Source organism: Sinohyriopsis cumingii, chromosome 16 (assembly GCF_028554795.1).
Source record: "Sinohyriopsis cumingii isolate HCF-2022 chromosome 16, ASM2855479v2, whole genome shotgun sequence".
Taxonomy (NCBI): domain Eukaryota; kingdom Metazoa; phylum Mollusca; class Bivalvia; order Unionida; family Unionidae; genus Sinohyriopsis; species Sinohyriopsis cumingii.
In genome coordinates, this window is record NC_142976.1 from 88,958,278 (window position 1) to 88,978,448 (window position 20,171).

General features: G+C 36.2%; 1 protein-coding gene across 3 annotated transcripts in view; it reads right to left on the minus strand.

Moving 5' to 3' along the window:
• Positions 1-489: 489 nt before the first annotated feature.
• Positions 490-20,171, minus strand: part of LOC149780964 (immunomodulatory peroxidase-like) — a 74,010-nt gene continuing 54,328 nt past the window's right edge. For 2 of the 3 annotated variants that reach the window (XM_089938074.1, XM_089938072.1), the window contains 12 exons: positions 18,187-18,313; positions 16,333-16,547; positions 15,354-15,533; positions 9,627-9,675; positions 9,055-9,173; positions 8,280-8,381; positions 6,542-6,658; positions 5,944-6,407; positions 5,072-5,271; positions 4,150-4,316; positions 1,946-2,051; positions 490-1,372 (listed from right to left, as the gene is read on the minus strand). In XM_089938074.1, the coding sequence (XP_089794200.1) occupies positions 1,240-1,372; positions 1,946-2,051; positions 4,150-4,316; positions 5,072-5,271; positions 5,944-6,407; positions 6,542-6,658; positions 8,280-8,381; positions 9,055-9,173; positions 9,627-9,675; positions 15,354-15,533; positions 16,333-16,547; positions 18,187-18,313 (1,979 nt within the window). In that variant the 3' untranslated portion in view covers positions 490-1,239. Of the gene's footprint in view, positions 1,373-1,945; positions 2,052-4,149; positions 4,317-4,585; positions 4,711-5,071; positions 5,272-5,943; positions 6,408-6,541; positions 6,659-8,279; positions 8,382-9,054; positions 9,174-9,626; positions 9,676-15,353; positions 15,534-16,332; positions 16,548-18,186; positions 18,314-20,171 lie in introns of those variants that run through there. The other variant, XM_089938075.1, reaches the window with a different exon arrangement.

Consider the following 20,171-nt stretch of genomic DNA (forward strand, 5'->3'; position numbering starts at 1 on the left):
GTCCAACACCAATCCCCAGTCGATGAGAAAGAATTTATATTTTAGTAATGGTGTATCTGCATAATTTGTACCAAAATGTATTGGCCTTTATGCCATTTTAATCTCTGAGTAAGTTAATTTGAAATTGGTTTCGTGGTATTTGAGGAGTTGAAAATAGCATTAATTGACGGACAATGGAATATGCACGACTAATGACGGATTACCCGGTTTCCTCTGCTATGAGTTATGAAATACATCGCATATTGCAAACTTCCAACGTTATTTGTTGGGATGATAATCCTTCATTAAACAAGATAGTTTTCCTCTTCCTTCTTGAAAAATTAAAAATATGGACGTAACATCTGAACACTTTGCATATGAATTTAAAATATTAAATATTGCCATTAATGGCCTGTAAAGCGTTTCACGGTAGAACATCAACATCAATTATTAAAACCATATGGCAGAAACATAATAGCATTCGCATATCATAAAAACAAAATTATAAAATAATGTACACAAACTTTTATTTTAGATCAAAACGGTCCTCTTAGAGACAATTATTTGTTAGATTTCAATTTCATTGCCCCATATATAGCATGAGACAATACTGAGCAATAGGTGTAAGTAATCATTTTATATCATAAATAAAATTGTACTAGATTGGTGTGTCCTCTGTCTCATTAATTGTCATAAAGTTTAATTTAAACATTTCTTGGTTAGTGTCACGTGCATTTGTTAAGCAGAACTTAGATTGACATCCACCTTTTGTAATACATTTTGAGACGCAATATTCTGGAGTGCATTCTGAGCTGTATGTAGATCAACACCACCACTACTTTTGTGTTGTACGTCTAGAATGGACCTAAAACTCTGGATTTCGACCTGGATCCTAGGTATGTCCACCTTGCTCACAGAACCACACATTTGTACCTCAAAAGGATCTCCAGTACAAACATCAGCAGCGCATGGTCTTTGCTCTCTGCACGTGCGCAGCCTGAACTGGATGAAGTTCACACATGGTGTCCATGATCCCCAATCAGACCATCCGCACTTTAATACATTTTGAGAAGTAATATTCTGGAGTGCACTCTGAGCTGTATGTAGATCAACACCACCACTATTTTTGTGTTGTACATCTAGAATGGACCTAAAACTTTGGATTTCGACCTGGATCCTTGGTAGGTCCACCTTGCTCATAGAACCACACATTTGTATCTCAAAAGGATCTCCAGTACAAACAGCAGCAGCGCATGGTTTTTACTGTCTGCACGTGCGCAGCCTGAACTGGATAAAGTTCACACATGGTGTCCATGGTCCCCAATCAGACCATCCGCACTTCCATTTGTTGTAATCGATCTCCGAGACACCGCTGCATGACATTGTGGGGTTACTACAAAAAATCAATATCTTTTTAGGACATATGAACAATAATTCTGTGTAAAGGTAAATGTCAAAACACGTGCAAAATAATATATTCTCTAAATTGGTGACTTCAAAATCTTTAACACTGATTTACTTTAGTTTAATTCCTCCCCTTCTGGGAATGAAAGCCCGGTCTGCGAGTAAACTGCACATATCGTACTTTTAGCCATCAACCTCCATGCCCTTTCTACTAGGCGCTAATGTCTAAAGGCTGGACCTCAGCCATAAATATAGGCATTTTTACATATCAGACACGTTTGCAAGGAGATTTGAGAATTACCTCTGCTCTAAACATACACAATCACTGGATTTGTTTGAGAAAAATTAAGGTATATAGAATACATTATTGAAAACAATTCAGAGCTAACAGTGCTTTCTCTGGATCAAATCGGAAGATATGTGACAGCATAAACGTAAATAAGATGATTGTATCATTTCTACATATAAACTTTCTTTCCTAATTATCTTTGTATTTCTGCAGCGCTGTAATTCGCATTCCATTTTAGAAACTAAATGCATCTCAACAAAGTAAAATACATACCTAGCGCTGATGCTTTTGATGAAGGCTTTTGTCGGGATTGACGTTATTCCTGTATTTCTGCAAACGATCGTTGACAGGGTTGTTTTTCGAATTTCATCTAATTGCTCTAGAAGAAATAAGAGGAAACATGTATGTAGCACGGACATGATGAACAATTAGTAAAATTAATTGGACCTTAAGACATATGTACTAGATCTATAGCACGCTGGAACTCTTGAGTATATCCAGCGATTTGACAATACACAACGTAATTTGTTAAACCAAAACTTAAAACAATCTGGATCTCTTTACCTACGACTGTCACTCAAGTTAAAATCAACCCAATTTAGGAAAAGCAACACGTAACACCATGGAACAGGTTTCTTCATAATTTAAAGCTGCCACTGTATTGAGGTTTTGTGGCTGCGTCTTCACTTTCTGTAAAATGTTCTTGAATTCTTTCTGCAACATTGTTTGCTAATGAAATGTTACTAAGTAGTGAATATCGTTCACAAGTTCTTTATTTCTTGCCACTGTTAAGGATTTCATTTAAAGCATGATGTCTCTAATAGTTTTGGAAAACTATTTTGGGGATGGGATGTTTAAATGTGTTAGTCAAAAGATAATGTTCCTCGCAGGTACAATATATTAACTAAACTTAAAGCAGAACCAAGACGAAATATTTCTGCAATTTTCCATACGATATTTCCAAAGTACATCCAACTCTTACTGGCATATCAGTGACTTGTCTGGGAGAACAACGATGCTCAGTAACAAATATAGCTACTACTAGGTATCAGACCGCTCCGGTCGCATTGTGGTTAGAGCGTCCGCCTCGGAAGCGGGAGGTCGTGGGTTCGATCCCGTGCCGAGTAATACCAAAGACTTACAAAAATGGTACTAACAGCTTCCTTACTAGGCGCTCAGCATTAAGAGGTTAGTGTTAGGACTGGTTGGCCTGGTGTCAGGATAATGTGTCTGGGTGGCACATCATGCTACATGTCTGCGGCATGATGCCCCAGTGCTAGACATTACTATCAACTGCCACACTGCAGGCATCGTAGCGATAGGACTGAAAAACTGTTAAAAGCTACGTTAAAAATCCTAATCACACACACACACACTAGGTATCAGTTGCAAAAAACAAGCATTTTGTTACAAACATTCTCACAGAAAAACGTGATGCAACTTCAATATGAAATTATTAATAATTGGTACATGCACCTCTGAAAATGGAGTGGAGTTTCGTTAACAACAACATTTCTTTAATATAAAGTGTTGCTGACTGGCTCATAGGCATACATAACGTAAGATATTCATGTATTTTCATGTAGTTAAGCGTCCTTAAGCTTAAATCGTGCTTTATTTCAATAATGAATCAAATTCTCAGTTGTGTTAAATACCGGCAGTACATATTGAAGGAGAGGACGGGTTATATATATCAACGTTTTCGTGATTTGGCAAATGAATTTTTGTTTATTAAAGCAGACAAAACACAATTTGGACTTGAGATTAAAACAGCAACGTAAAATCGTCCTCCAACAAACACTTGAACGTTTAACCTGATCATACTTTTTTGCTGTTAATAAATATAACCATCGAACAGTGAAATGTACACTAAAACTTTAGGTCGCAAAGAGTAAACTCTTCTTGTGGTTTGGTTTTGAATATATGTTTGAGGTCTTCGGAAACTTTTGGTCTCTTAAGTCAATACCCGTTGCAGATATACATGAAATGCACAATAAAATCAACCATGGTCATGTGTCGCACTTTCTTACAGTTTAACATTGTTGCTTATTCTCTGATGGTTACCATATAAAGGCTACAACGTTTAGTTTTAGTCGACTGTGTGGCAGTTTTAACATCACTCCGCATCACTCTATATACAATCTCATGCAAGTTTCTGTTTTGATAAAAAAATTCTTAGTGGTAATCTGATATATTAGTGTTTCCGCCGCTGCTCCGCATGCGTGCCAAGACCAAACTCCTAATGTAACTGGTGTTAAATAAAATAGCATCATACCTATATGCAAGTTCTCCTTAAAAGATATCACGATTTTTGTTTGACGAAAAGGTAGTTCACTGAACGCAAGTCTTCCATTATATTCAGCATCTAACCCAAAGTCTGTTTTTACATATAAATAGTTAGCTTAGTTAAGCATTGAAAGTATCTGTAAATGTGAAAATAAACAAACAACAAATCTCTCTAATACCAGATAACTTACCAAGTGTGAAAGCCTGGTCACCCGAGTTTTCGTAGTAATATCTATCTCCCTTTTTCAAGGCTTCGAATTGTTTGGCAATAATACAAGCAAACGTTGGCCCAATCTTGCCTTCAGAAACAGGTTTCTCGGAAACTCCCGCAGAAAACAAGTCAATGTCAAAGGAACTCCTAGAAAATGAATTTCTAACAATATCAAATAAGATTGTTCTTTACGGTCTTTCCACTATATAACGTATTTATATCTGCTGCATTGTTTTATGCAGGTATAAAACACAGAGATGCCGCGGCATCTTTGGTCAAGAAAAAAGTACATACAATTTGCGAATTTCGGTTAAACCGATGACGAGGGAATCAAAGTTTGCATGATCCAGATGAACCCTGAAACGGGTTGCAATAGGTTTGAGTCCAAACATCGATTATGTGATGGAGCTGTTTTTTATGGGTTTTAAAAATATCCAGTTCCGAGATCGACCACAAAAACCACCATTGGTTTTTATAAATATGCCTGACCGCAGATAAGCAAAAGAAGTAACGTATGTCTTACTTGTCCGTGCCTTTGTCCCTATAAAAAAAAAAAGTTTGAAATTATTAGCATTGCCACATTATGAAGTTAGTCATATAGCAAAACAAAAGCGTTGCTTGCATGTTAAAATACGAGTGAAGTCTATCTAAAAAGCAAGGAATGTGCACCCTTTCAGCATGGGTGAATAAAATTATTTCAACTTGTAAAGTCTGTGATATTTTCTAGTTATAGCCTTTAAAGACATTTATGGTGTCTTGCACGTATGCTATCGACACAAAATGGTCAACAGTAAAAATCAATTCACAGCTAAGTAAATTAAACAAAAACATTTTGCAGCTGCAAATATGAATTTCTAAATTAATTTTAGTTTCTTTTTTATATTACTTTTAAAATGACTTACTGGTAAAGCCCACTAAGTGCAGTCCAGATGGAGGGCTCGTGGACGTTGCCGCTGACATTGCATACTGTCTTGATAAGCTGGTAGAACGGGATCCCGTGGTCCCGTCCTCTCTGGATGTTAATAGCTGCTAAATCGCCGCCAAACCCTGGCTGACGTTCAAACAAATGGCGGGTAAGCTGGTTGCTCAGGCGCTCATCAACCTACAAAAGTGCAACATTAATAAATCAGGCTTGTTTACGTATTTTACATTTATGTGTATGTCTGAATCAGAGAGCTAAGTGTCTCGATTCAGGACAGATTTCTATACTAAAATGATCTCGTAATATTCATAAGTGGCTTTAAGAAAATATGCGTCAGGCTTCAAACCGATTCCAAAGTGTTCAAAAGATGTCAGTGATGAGGAATAAGTGTTGAAAAGGATAATTGTAATTACGTTTAGTCGAAATTAGTAATCAGTCTCGAGTTACTCAATCTTCTGGATCTGGGTATACTAAATTGTGATTGTGTTTAGCACGCAATAATTTTTACGGCGTGCATCTTGTTATACATTACTCTATAGAGGACAAATGTAGTAGAAAAACTGCATGCAAGTGTCAAATAAAAATCCTAACAATCATTATATATATGTTTATATTGGATATACCATCGCATGAATAAATAGGAAAAACTAGCAAACTGCCTTTCTGATTAATATTTTAGCTGATTATTCATGCTTTGAGTATTCTCCGTATTGATATTTCAAAGCACTTACCAGTTAGTGCATGGAACTCATAAGGTGAAAAATGTTTCAAATAATAAATTCGTTAAACGTAGATCTGGACAGAGTAAATTAAAAGGAAAGTGGAATTTGTTGCCTTAAGAAAGTATCTTACCTTTTGAGAATTCAATTCTGTGAGACCTTCGGCGATGCTATTAACCCCTCCACTTGTATCGTATAGTGTAGAAGGGTTGAGGAAGACATCTTTGAAATAGTGGGCTCCGTTGTTGTATTTTAGCGAATCGTGGACCATACTGTGACCAAATCTGAAGGCGGCAGCAGCAAATTCATTTTTGATGGCCGGATTCACGCTGCTTGTGTATCCATTGAAATACCCGTTTGTGAGAGGTTTCAGTCTATACATATTCATGATGGCGTCGCCGAGGATTTCGGAAATGTACTCTTTGTATGTGATGTGCTGAAGCATTGCACCGACAATCTTTCTGGCTTCATCATAGATAATTTGGTCCGACCACCCGTTATTCAGGGCTTCAAGTCCTGCAGCAATTCTGTTGTGCTCTCTCATGAAGATTGTGTGGATTGAGATTAGGGCCGGGTGCTGGTTGACACGAACGTCCCCTATTATGCAAATGTAAAAGTCTTGAGTCTGAACATTTTTACATAATATGACAGTGGCCTGCTAAGAGTCCGATTTTAGATTGCAGTAAGAAAAACAAACGAAAATGAATAAACGAAACGCCATAGATATTTACCTGCTAGGAAGCACTTGACATTGGCATCGAACGCCGGTAGAATACAATTGGCGGCATTAGCTGTGTCCTTTGGCAGTAGATTTGGAATAGTCGGATCTGCACCAGTTTGAAGTTTACCTGCACATATATAAAGGCCTTTAGCGAACTCGTGGTTTTGTTGTATGTAATGGAAATATAGTTCTAAACTCATACGAAGTTGTATAATAATATGTTGAATCTAACCTAAAACTAGAGACTTCGGGAGTTATTAGATTAAAACATTAGAACCTACAGTGAGACTTTTAACTTCGCCTGTCATTTTGTTACTCTGCTTAGTAAGATTGCGAGAAAGGCGTTAGATGTCATTATAATGTCGCAATGCCAAATTAGCATTCCTACACAAGTCCTTTAGAAAAGTAACATTTGAAACAAATTTAATGTCAAATATATGAAGTAGAATATCTTTAGTTCGCTTACAGTTTCAGAGTTTTGTGTATGTGTGTGTGTGCTTGTGTGCGATTTGGATTTTTGACGTAGCTTCAACAATTTTTCAGTCATATCGCTACGAAGCCTGCAGTGTAGTAGTTTATGCCTAGCACCTTCAGAGTTTAGAGTTTTATATGTTCTGCATATTTAATTTATATTGTGTGCTTGACTTTTGTTCATGATTTAGGATATAGTTTTGTATATACCCAAATTTCATCATGTTAGTAAGTTAAGCGCTGTGGAAGCAAAATGGGCATTATCGTGTGGAAGCAAAATGGGCATTGTCGTGTGGAAGCAAAATGGGCATTATCGTGTGGAAGCAAAATGGGCATTATCGTGTGGAAGCAAAATGGGCGTTATCGTGTGGAAGCAAAATGGGCATTATCGTGTGTCTTGGGACAAGTGAAAGCAGTACATAAGAATTGGGTAAACAAACCTTTTCGTTCTTAAATTTTTGCTTTTTAACTTTAAGAAATAAATTGTATGTTCGTTTTACAAAACTTGTTGCTTTTGCTTATTTATGTTACTTTATTCAAAACAAAATGGTCGTAACAAATATAACCATATATCTGAAGAGTTCGTTTTATTTTTGTCTAATATTTTACTCTCTCTCTCTCTCTCTCTCTCTCTCTCTCTCTCTCTATATATATATATATATATATATATATATATACACTCATACATATATATATATACTCATACGTACATATATATCTATACATATGTACATGCGTACATACATACATATTTACATACATACAAACTATATACACACATACATGCATACAAATAAACACACATGCATGCATACATAAATATATACACACATATATTAGTGAGGTTTCAATACAAAATTATACACACATATATACACACAAACATATACACACATATATATATAATTTTATATATATGCACATGCACACATATATATACTTATATACACATACATATATACACATATGCACACATATATACACATACACACATACTTAGACTCACAGACATACATACACAAGTACACACACACACACCTACACACATCCATTCATCCATCCATCCATCCATATATACATATATACATACATACATATATACATACATACATACATAGATACAGACATACATACATACATACATACATACACACATCCATCCATCCATCCATCCATACATACACACACATATATAACGGAACAAATAAAACTGGTATGACATACATGTTTGCCAACTCGTGTATATTACTGAATGATATCATAATGTCATTATTTACCTCCAGTGAATGTCCTAAGGGAATTGCTTGTCTGTTCATCTGATCCATATATTTGGGACCCGTCGATGTAATGAGTATTTTGGTTTAATTGCTGTCTTTGACCTGTATTAAAAGAATATTGATGTAATAATTAAGATGGAACCACATTATGTTGGTCTGTTCTTTTATTAGTTATTGTTTCATTATAGTTGTCGTATGCTTACTTCCTAACAGAATGTTGAAATTTTCTACGATACAGACCAGCTCTTGCCGATTTCACCCAAAACCACCAATTTGTATATCAGGTACATTTTAGTTTACCAAATTTGTTATGATAGCATAAGAGTGTAATGGTAAATGTGTTGATCAAACATGAATTTTTATTTTCTCCATTATGTGTGGTCAATACACAGTCTGTCAAATACTTTCTAGTCTCATTTGGACAATGTTAGAGCTATTATTTTCAAAGAAAGCATTACATACACTGGTGCATTTATTATGGCATATATACTATTCCGTTTTCAATGAATTTTGTATTGAAACCTCAGTAATACTTAGCCTCGCATGTCCAACAATTCTTCACGACCTTGTAAACTGTACGACTCTTCGATTAAGAAAGAGCCAGTGTATTGTTTGCATGTCAAGCAAAAACATACATAAAGTGAAAGTTCAACATTACCTTATAAATGTATGACTTTGAATAAGAAAGAGACAGCATGTTGTGTGCATGTCCAGCAAAAAGATACGTAAAGTGAAAGCTAAAATTAAACTTGGATATATCTAAATAGTGACTTACCGAGAGAACAATCAAGTTCCGGAGTCGGAAGGGCCCGGACGAAGTTCAAACATGTTCGGTTGAACCGTGAATAGTAGGGGTCATTTGTAGGGATCTCAATGGCAAAGCAATTAGGCCGACTATAAAAACATAAAATATAACATCTATAGTAGGTCCTGTACAAAACAAATCTGACTTCATTAGATTCTCTATTATTCCATAAATAATATGCCTTGGTAATCTATATAACGTTCTTCAAATCAGAGCACGCACGCACTCACACAAACAAACACCCAACTACGCTTCTCTGTGTGTGTGTGTGTGTGTGTGTGTAGATATTAGAGCTATTTATCATATTATTCAGGCAAGGCACAAGGAAAACTAAATATACATGGACGATTTACTCACGTCGGGTTGAACTATTACATAACAGTTACGTCACTTGAGAGGGAGAAACAAGTTTCTCAAATTTTATCAATATTTTGCTAATTTATATAAATTGATTTGCACGCAAAATTAAATCTAGTTTAAGTTAGAAAAATACCAAACAACATAATTAATAAAAGATGGAAAAATAACACATAAATAACGACCTTATGGGTCCGTTACTTCCACAGCATGTAAGACTGGAGCCAGCGTAACCTGGAAATAAATAAATAAGATGTAACCAGGTTTCTTCACTTAGGAAGAATAGCGTTCATTAAATTCCATGGTAGGGAGGATGAACCGATTTTTGTTTTACTTAGCATACTTGCTGTATCTAATATTACGGAAAATGATGGTATGCATATAAGGCAATTCTAAGTTACGTTTTGATTGCTTTATATATGTATGTATTAGCTTTAAACTGTACTTCAGTTTAATAGTGCTATACGGTGCCAACTAGAACCAAAGTTCTAAAAATAGGTTGCACATGCTGGTGGCAGTCACCTCGAATATATAGTCTGAATGTGGAACAGTATAAAGAAATAAAGAGAAACTATGATGGATACCGAATGAACGTGAACCCACAAACAAAATATTAATGTTCATCATTAATTTTATCCCTCCGTGTCATGTTTTATATCCCACGTGTGACCTTACATTGACGTTTATACTATCCTGGAGAAGTAACTATCTTAAAATGTTTACCATCCCTAACACATTTTTTAAATATACGTAACATACATTCTGCAAACACGCACCTTTACGCTGAACGTTTACCTAAAGCAAATTTCCATGAAATGAATTTGTCAATCATACTTCTCGTGATGAATACTTGTCCAAGAGAAAATGCACAAAGGCATCAAAATTATTTATTCATTGTATATCTCGTCTGCATACACTCTTGATTGCTGCAATATTATTTACATTTATTTATCACCCGCATAGTTATGAAACAGTCACGGAAATATTTTGAATTTTAGATACAGATATATCAAATGGACCCTCGTTGAGGAAAGTAGAAAACCACAATGCAAATGTCTAGACAATTCATGAAAAATGTGTTTAGGATCTGAGGTTTTGCGGGCGGACGAGTCACGTAGATTGACGTCATTGCAGGCCTTTACCAAATATTGTAGAACTTAGGTGTGTCTGTAGTTTAAAGTTATTCGTATATCTTTTCTAAGGGCTTCTGTCTTGTAGGTCAAGATATTTTGGAAACCTTTTTCACTGAGACATTTTGAACATGTCGCACTGCAGACGTAGGCCTGTATTTTAGCAGAATACTTGTTTGCTTACATTCCACGCCCTCTTCGTAGTTCTCCATACGTCTTTGACTGCTTTGTTTCAGAAGGCTGCACACAAAAGGTTGCGGGAAATATATATTTCCACCTAAACAACCTATCTACTAGTTTTCACGATTTGAAAAAGAGGGCGGTGGTGCAGGCATATCTGCGCAAGGAGTCTTATCTTCGCCTTTTTATTCACGGATTTACCAATTATTCGTATGGCACCTTTGCATGTGTCAACCTGAATAATATGAAAGACGAGCTATAAGAAAGTGACTGAGATCTTATTAGGGTCGAAGTTTTTATTGTTAGTAATGATATATAAGATGGCAAATCGATGAAGGTAAGATGTCGTTACCTGGAAAATTTGGAAAAACTTGAGTGTTTCGATAGTACACTTCCATTTATAAATTTTAGGCACACACACCGATTAATCTGCTATGGAGGACACTATATTTCTCAAAATATTCTCTTGTACATGACGCGACAGATCAACAACCCAAAATATATACATGATTGTCAAAGTGTCCTGATAACATTCAACTAGTACGCCGAAAATTTTTGGAAACATTTTGACGAATTATAGTTTCTATCCGAAAAGTGTCCCACATTGTTTTCAATAAGTATGTGTTCAAAGCGATCGTTCTAGCCAATATTCATTTACCGAGGGAAGTTCCTGATAAAGTTCACTCCGAGTCGTCGATGAAAACAAGTTTGTTAAGTTCCAGGTAGAAATCTGTATAATGAAGCACTTAATGCATCAGATTCACCAAAATAATGAGACCCCGTTTTCCAAAAGCAAACATTTTATATTACAGACTTAAAAGATAAGCCTATATGCATGGTAAGTTTGGAGGCTGTTGCTTTCGCTTCATTTAGAAAGGTTAGATAAACACTGTAGCAGTACGAAATTTGTTTTTCGGGGAATATTTCCAGCACTGGCAATTCAGATGTTTTAAAATTATGTATACCCCCTGTATCCTGTAAGGTCATGCCGGTCTTGATACTGTTACAAGCCAGGGGTCTTTGCTTGACTGAGCGATGTCAAGCCCTGGCGCGATTTCCGCTAGAAGTCATAAGCTTTCCCCAAATGTCTAAAGACTTCCATACAACTTCAGTTGTAAATTAAAAAGCCATACTTGTCCGTTATATACATAAACTTCAATCAGTGCAATACCACAGATCTCACAACATGCCAAATATATATCAACCGCACATCTGCATAGTTTCTGATTGTTATTTTTCCGTACCGCCAGCAGTTCCCTCCGTAGAAACTATACAACTAACCCTAACACTGGGAACTATTTTAACTAAGCCACCATAGGCCATTAAAACTATGGTTTCTAGACACATTTCGCCAGTACAACTGCATCACATTTGCCACCATGGCGACAAAAACGGTATCTGCCAAGTCCCTTCTTATAGATTCCATTGTGAAATTTACCGGTTTCTTACTGTAAATACTGCTATTGAAGTCGCACAACGACTGTACACCACTAGATTTTAATAGGGTCTATGTTATTCCATGGTCATTCAGTCGGTTTTGACCTGAATTCACTATTAATGAATCATGGTATCATGGAAACTAACACTTTACTCCGTTACGTTTGCTCCTAGTAATTGGCTAATTATTTCGGACAAAGGAATATTTATATTGCACCGAATTCCAATAATCAGAAAAGTAATATAAAAAAATCTAAGAATTCCTGAAAACGGGGCGCTATAACCACATGCGCATGCTCCAAATTTATTACATTACACCGCCTTTAAAAATATAGCTCGACCTTGAGTGACACAAACGTCACACTTCTGTGGTCTAATCAAAATTGACGACTTTCCCCAAAATCAATCACCAACCCCGATTACTGATTCCCATACATGATTAAGACAAAACTCTGAATCAATGGACTTGTTCCTATTAGCCCGTCACTCAACATCCGCGTCTAAACTTTTTTCTGAATCATTAATTGTTTATAAGTAAACTAAATATCAACGATAAACACAAATTAACACAAATTCACCAAGCCGAATCCAACACGAAAGTGTTCCAACAAGTTATTCGGTTTCAAACTCTCTCAAAACAATCATCTGAATTCGCTGCAGGAAATACTTCTCTACACATAGGTCTCTAACAACAAGACAACAAATTAATGTAACACAGGACTATTCCTGTTTACTCGAAAAACTCCGGTCTGGAGTTTGCATTTCCACCAGGATACACGTCTCCCAATATACATTAGCGCACCTGCGCACAATACATTTTCCGGGTCAGCCTCAGTCGGCCGATCCATTCTTCTTACAACTCACTCACTACTAATGGACCAATGATGCAGCGACCGAACATAGCCACAAGAGAACCTACTCCCAAAAGCAAAGGTTTGGAACACCATTACGTAAACGATTCAGCTATAATGTGGTGTGCAATACTATTACTTCATGCTACTAATTAATTATTAATTGCTATGAATTGTCCTTCAGAACTTCCCAAATGAACACTATTCCATCCAAGCAGACCATTCAAACTATTCATGATGGAAACCACATCGGACCATTACGATTGTCAAGAAGGTAGCAAACAATTTTTAAAATACACTGTACGAAGCAATTTCCAACTGGTAAGTCGCTAGCAAGTCAGTGACAACACAACACAGGAACCTTCATGAGTACAACGAGGTTAGAGGGTGTTTGCTTCAGAGAATAACACGCATCTTACGTACCTCAAAAACAAGTCAACCACGACTTCAACGCCCAACTGGCGCGACACACTGTCATCCACAGACCAACGCTAAACCTGACACTGCCTACAATAGCTGTTCACCACAAGTACTAACTCTACAGGGACAGAAGAAAAGAAAAAAACAGTCCACTAACCTCCAAACAATCATACATAATACCACGACCTTCCCTTATCAATTTATCTTTGCTTCACTCGCAGCAAAAACCAAACATATATATAATTTACCAGACTCGGGTTCCAAGCAATAAACAACTTCTAAAACTTTTCTGAACTAGCACTTTACACGATCAATCTTTACAACTTATCCATAACACCACACAAAAATGAGACATCTGTCATCACATAATTCACTAGAATCACATTATTTACACAGTCGATGGGCGCAGATCAATTTGATTTTAACTCCGCGGCTTTTGCATCTCAACCCGTTTGACGCTTTGTCTTATATCCTAGTAACTGGATAATTATTTCGGGCAAGGGAATATTTATATTGCACCGAATTCCAATAATCAGACAAGTAATCACAAAAATCTAAGAATTCCTTAAAACGGGTCGCTATAACCAAATGCGAGTACTCCAAATTTATTACATTACAAAACCAGTCTACCTTCACGCACGCTCATTTAGGCTAGTTGTCAACCCTATAGTTCTGACATTTTATGAGCCAAGTCACTAACCAAGATCAAACTAGTTTACTGAAGGACGCTTGCATCCCCAAGTCGCTCTCACCTCATGTTTAAATTATGACGTTATCAAATGCCGTTAATGACCTATATATACACCCGTTACATCGTATAGCAGAGCAACATATTAACATGAGATTGCAGTTTTATTATAGTACAATTTTATATAGAACCAGTACGAAAACCACATCATCATCTGGAGATAATCAATGTTAAGGGAGAAAATGACACATAGCTTTTGTGTCTATAATGAACGAACTCCGTCAAAATTATTGAGATGCAAATAAATAAAAAAAATACTTCTGGAAAAGACAAGGTAAGCTAGTTTGGGTTACAGTCCGGTCACTTTTCTTAAAGTTTTAGATTGTTGGCCTGGGGACCTGCAAAAAGCAATTAGGCGCAGCGCCCTCTTTACCGCTCTGATTAAATGATCTAATTTCACGTTTGATAACTTTTTATGCTGCTGTTACTGTTAAAAAAATATATATACGACATCCTCATCTACTAGATTTGAATGTATTGCATTATCTGTATTCAGTATTGTGACAATTAGAAACAAAAGATTCATTAACATAGCTTTTACCGTGGATTTTATTCTAATGGAAGATTCTGACAGACATTATCGATGATGTCCAGAGAGGCTTGGTATACGCAACGGTTTTGGATAACGTAAAGGTACTGCATTTATTGGCTATTAATATCACTAATCATTACGTAAACATGTCGCTTATCCCCAGGCGTGGATATAGCCGTAATTTCAATAGTTTACCTTTAATTAATGATAATTTAATTTGACAGATTATCAGCGTAGAAGTAAACAAAAAAAACAATACACTGACAAACATACTGACGACGAGGAGCACGATTTATTAGGATGTGAAAACACTATCAAGACCTATATGTTAATTGATTGGTGACTGAAAATGAATGGTACCAAACTTGAGAACATCACAAAAATAATTTGCTTAAATAATTAGATTTATGAATAAAACCTCAGATGCTCAGAGTGTACCTTCTAGCCAGTTACAAACGTTCAAATTGTTATACATCCGGAACTGAGAAATTAAACGGTGCTGAATAATCAGTATCAATGGTTCTATATTAAAATTATTTGGACTACTTACCACTTTATATCTCGTTTAAGCTATGGGGTGTATATAATAATAATAATAATAATAATAATAATACCCGTAGACAAAGCATTCCGCTGAATATCATGACTTAGAAATTGTCTGAACTCCATGGTCATGTGACTTAGATCTGGCATCAAGTGACCAATGAGACTCGGCTGATGGAACTGTGAGCTTATCTTACGGGCCAGAGGCAGAGGTCCTCCGAATAAGCTGGTTTGTCTAGGCTCATCAATACCTACAAGGTGAGATAATAGAATGTAGAATATGTTTCAAAATTTGTCGTTCAATGCTGTTTTGCTCGACAGAGACGATGAATCAGACTTTAGACATAAGTTAAGACCAAGTTCTTACACTTTCATTTCATAGTGATTCAAGGATAGCCTTCCTTTCCATTTTATTTGTTAATATTCCAGAGGCATGTACAAAATCACGGATCACATAAACTCGCAGCTTTCATACCTTACAGATATCAGTAGCAGAACGAAGGACAGTGTGGCAGTTTTCAGATACAGCGATTAACGTCCGTCTGTAAGTGTGTGATAATCAATCAATCATTAAAAATAAAGGACAATTGTTACATGTGTTTAGTACCTTTACAGTTTCCAATAAATGCTTTGAAAATTATAAAGTTTAAAAAAAATCGTTAAGGTCTCTATGGGTCATTACTCTTAGATCTTTCAAAACAATATATGGCACATCATGGATAGAGTGAAATCATTTCACGTTTTCTGAAAAGCAATCATTATATACTTTACACAATTTGTTCTTTAGTTCATAACCTTTGCCACTAATTCCAGGACTGTTTATAATCAGGCAGAAATGTAACACTGGTTTTGAGGGAGACCTGCATGATTACATCACATATCGGCTGGTGATAGAAATGTCATGATAAAAATATTTCATCATTTCACTATTGGAATTCGTTTATATTTTTGTGGCGAAGATGCTTGTTCCCTATCAATTGAAAATATTGTCAGATTCACTGTAGCTCAGTTTGGACGAACTCTACATGCTAAATAAATAACTTTCCATACCGTTGTCATAAATGGCAGGTAGCATCCTCTCAAACGGGGTAAATGATCGGCCCCATAGCTTATTGTTGAGATTATTGCATGAGCCGTCTATGGTCCTGTACCGGGAAGTCGCAGCTCCGAGACAGTCCGGAACATTGGAGAAAGGACATCTCAGACCAGGAATTGAAATTTGACTGGATAATTGTTGATTTATATTCTCTTTTGAAATAGCGAGCCTAGGGATAGAAAATGTACATTTCCAAATAAACAACCACCGTATTATCTATGCGAACTGAGCAAAATGTTTGAATATAATAATACAACCGCGATAAGAAGAGATACAGCATGCACAATAAAGAAGATTCAATGGTGCATGAGCACAATCCAATCTAGGGAGTGGTCAGCAAAAGCTAGCTATGGCAGAGCGAGCACGTTGCCAAAATCGCCAGGAAGAAACATTAATTATTCACCAAATATAAAAGGATCATGTAGACCATCCACACCCTACAACTGACACACAAAACAAGGATAAAAGTACAATAGCGTAAAATTCTATTAATACAAGGTCATGTGATTGTTACGTATAAACTGCGATTTAAAATAAATCCCAAGACCTTTATGACTAGATAATCAACACAGACACATCTCGCGCAAATAAATCTGGTTTACTCTCTATCCCAAGCCGACAGGTGTGATTGAAAAAAAGGTTGAAGGAAAGTGTTAGTCGATAAAATAGGACAATACCAACACTGAGGAATTCTCAGAAGAATACATATTTTCGCTTGACTTGTCTATTTATGAAATCTTAATTTCTCTGGACAAATCCTAATTGTAGCAATTGTTTTCCTTGAATCTTGTATATAAACGTCCACATCTGTCTTCCTTTATGTGTGTAACGTATGTCAAAGAAGAGTTCGCGAGTTCTAAACTCGCGGCAGTATCGAATATTTTTGAAACAAAGTTTTGTATTTCTATGTTCAGAAACATCCTTTCAAACTATCTAATTCAATTTTTTAAAATTATTTTATTTATATGTTGAAAATTTCATTTTATATTATTTATTTCATACCTCACTATTAAAGAAAAGTAAGGCATAAAGATATATTCTGATAGAAAAACAATTTAAAAATTATAATTCGTACACAGATTTTCAAGTCAATCTTGATTAAACAATGGTAAAACTTATTTACCCCCAACATCTTATCTTAAGTATAAACACCAACATTTGTTTTGTTTTTTTGTGTGTCCCGCTTACCAAACAAGAGATCGATATTCCAAAGTGGCGGCGACATCCCAAATTTGTTTAAACATTTTGTACTCTTTGATCAAACTTCTCTTTTAAATTCGCAAATCCCAATTATTATTTTTTTCTACATACTTTTCATCCCCTTCCAATGACGGTCAATTAGCCTAGTTAGTTAATAAAATGTGTACGTCACAACCCAAAGGATGTTCAATGAAGGTACATATTAATTCCATTTGCCCCCAGTGATAATTTACATTTCACCTACAATAATGTTGACAGTAGTTGTAAATCATAGCACGTGTATTTTGTTAACTACAGTTCAGATTGATTGTGTCATGCAAGCAGTTCTTACTGAAAATTTCACCACGGGGATTCGGAAAATTCTTGATTCGCGGGCTGAGCTAAATCTCCATGAGATTTGTAAGCCATTTATTGCCATGAAAATTCAAACTTTGATATTCATCAAATTATCTTTTAGTTGTCTCCCTCCATCATTTTCCATAGTAGTAGTAGCATTTTAATAACTAAGATATTTCATAGGAATGAACAGGTAAGAAATACAGAGAAATAACTGCATGTGATATTAAAAACAAGTTTGGATGCAAGGGCTGATTTTGGTTTTCACTCACTTCTCAACTGCAGATTTCGCAACTCCCGAGAAAAGCTCTCCTACTGAAGCTATTTCTATGGCTTGAGGGCTGGTAAACAGATGAGGTCCAAAGAAATCCGTATTCCTTACGCCTACCTGGTCAATACCTGGTTAATAATAATAATAATAATAATAGCAGCTGATTTACGTATTTTTGTTTAGAACTGTAGCATACAATATATACTTATATGTATTTGCTAAAAATATTACTAAAAAGGTTTTCAGAAATTATCCAACTTATCTGATATTGTTTTGTGACGGATTTTACTGTATTACCCACTCGACTTATTTTAATGTAATAATATAATACAAGGGAAATACAGCTTCAGCAGCAGGGGGGGCGAATCCTACAAAATACTTTTCCGAGACACCCCTTCCACTGAAACTTTTCCCGATAGAGGGCTTATTTCGACGAAATAACACTTTTATTCAGAAAACGAGACAAAAAAAAATGTCCTTGAAAATGCTTTGTATTTCCGCTGACATAACGCGAGTTACTTCAATAAATCCGACTCGTATCCGACATAATTTCCACGGTGAGGTATCATCGAAAAATCAGGTGTAGTTTGCGCCCCCTGCTGCTCTACGAAGACGAAGATTTCCAAGGAAACATTTTCATGTTAACCATACAATGTATCAAGTCCGATACGGTATCGTGTCCGCGGGTCGTGTAAATTTATTGTCACAAATCCATGCGGGGTTCTTTGAGCGCGACTAAAGAAATTCTTAAACTTATTAATATCCATATCGCCGCTACACCAGGTTTGATGAATATTTCTCAGCGTGTGAACATCAACTCCATTAAACACCGCAAGAAGATTACAGTTATCCCTGATTACTTTTGGTATTTGTGTATAACGTTGAGTAACATAAATCACATCAGTGTTTTTATGACGACCCCGGGAAAATATTCTTGCAGGATTTTTTTGCTTGTCCAGCATCACATCATCATACACTACTAGGTTATTTATTTCCCCGTCGAGGTCCTCAACGCTGGGAGCTTCTTCGATATCAGTGATAAATTCAACTATTTCGTCGCCGTCTTCACTCAGCGCTTTTGCACTCTCATTAAAATCTTTTATAACATCATAACAACGTTGATCATCCACAGACGGAGCTATCAAGTATAATTTGTCCCACTTCATCCACTTCATTATCAGGTTCAGCAACAGCTGTGTTTTACCTGATCCAGATGGTCCAATGATAATCATCCGGATAGAATTTGGTAGCACTGAATTATGCTTAACTGGCTCCTTTCTTCGCGTCGCAGAAAAATCTGTAATTTCCATTTGTATATAAGGAATAATAATTATGGATCTATATTGTGTGAAGTGTAAGGCACGAACCCCTACAAACGACATAACAACCATTACAACAAAAAATAACAGACAAGCACTTTCTGGTACTTGCACGCAATGTGGAACAAAAAAATTTAGATTTCAAAAAAAAAGCCTGACAAAGTCAGCGGAGGTGACATCGCAGCAACCCTCGGACGACTTCCAGGTACCCCTTGGGCTAAATATCCCGGAGAAAAACATCTCCCAGGATACAATTACTGCGGTCCAGGGACACGACTAGATATCAGACTTGATGAACAGTCTAAACCAAAACCGGGAGAGTATCCGATAAACGCTATCGACGCAGCGTGTCACATACATGATGTTGCTTATCGAAGTAAAGATCTACAAGACAGGCATATCGCGGATGTGAAATTAATTCATGCACTAAGCTCCATAAAAAATAAATCATTTAAGGAGTCACTCGCTAATTGGTTAATAAGATCAGCGATGAAATCTAAATTAGCATTAGGCGCTGGATAATTAATAACAATGGAAGCGATTTATTATTCCCCAATCGGATACTGGAGAGGTAACTCAGCAATTAATAAACTCGCCAGCGCAGCAAAGGTAACACGCAAGGTTGCCAAAAAATGGCTGTCAAAACAAGCAATATGGCAAATCTACT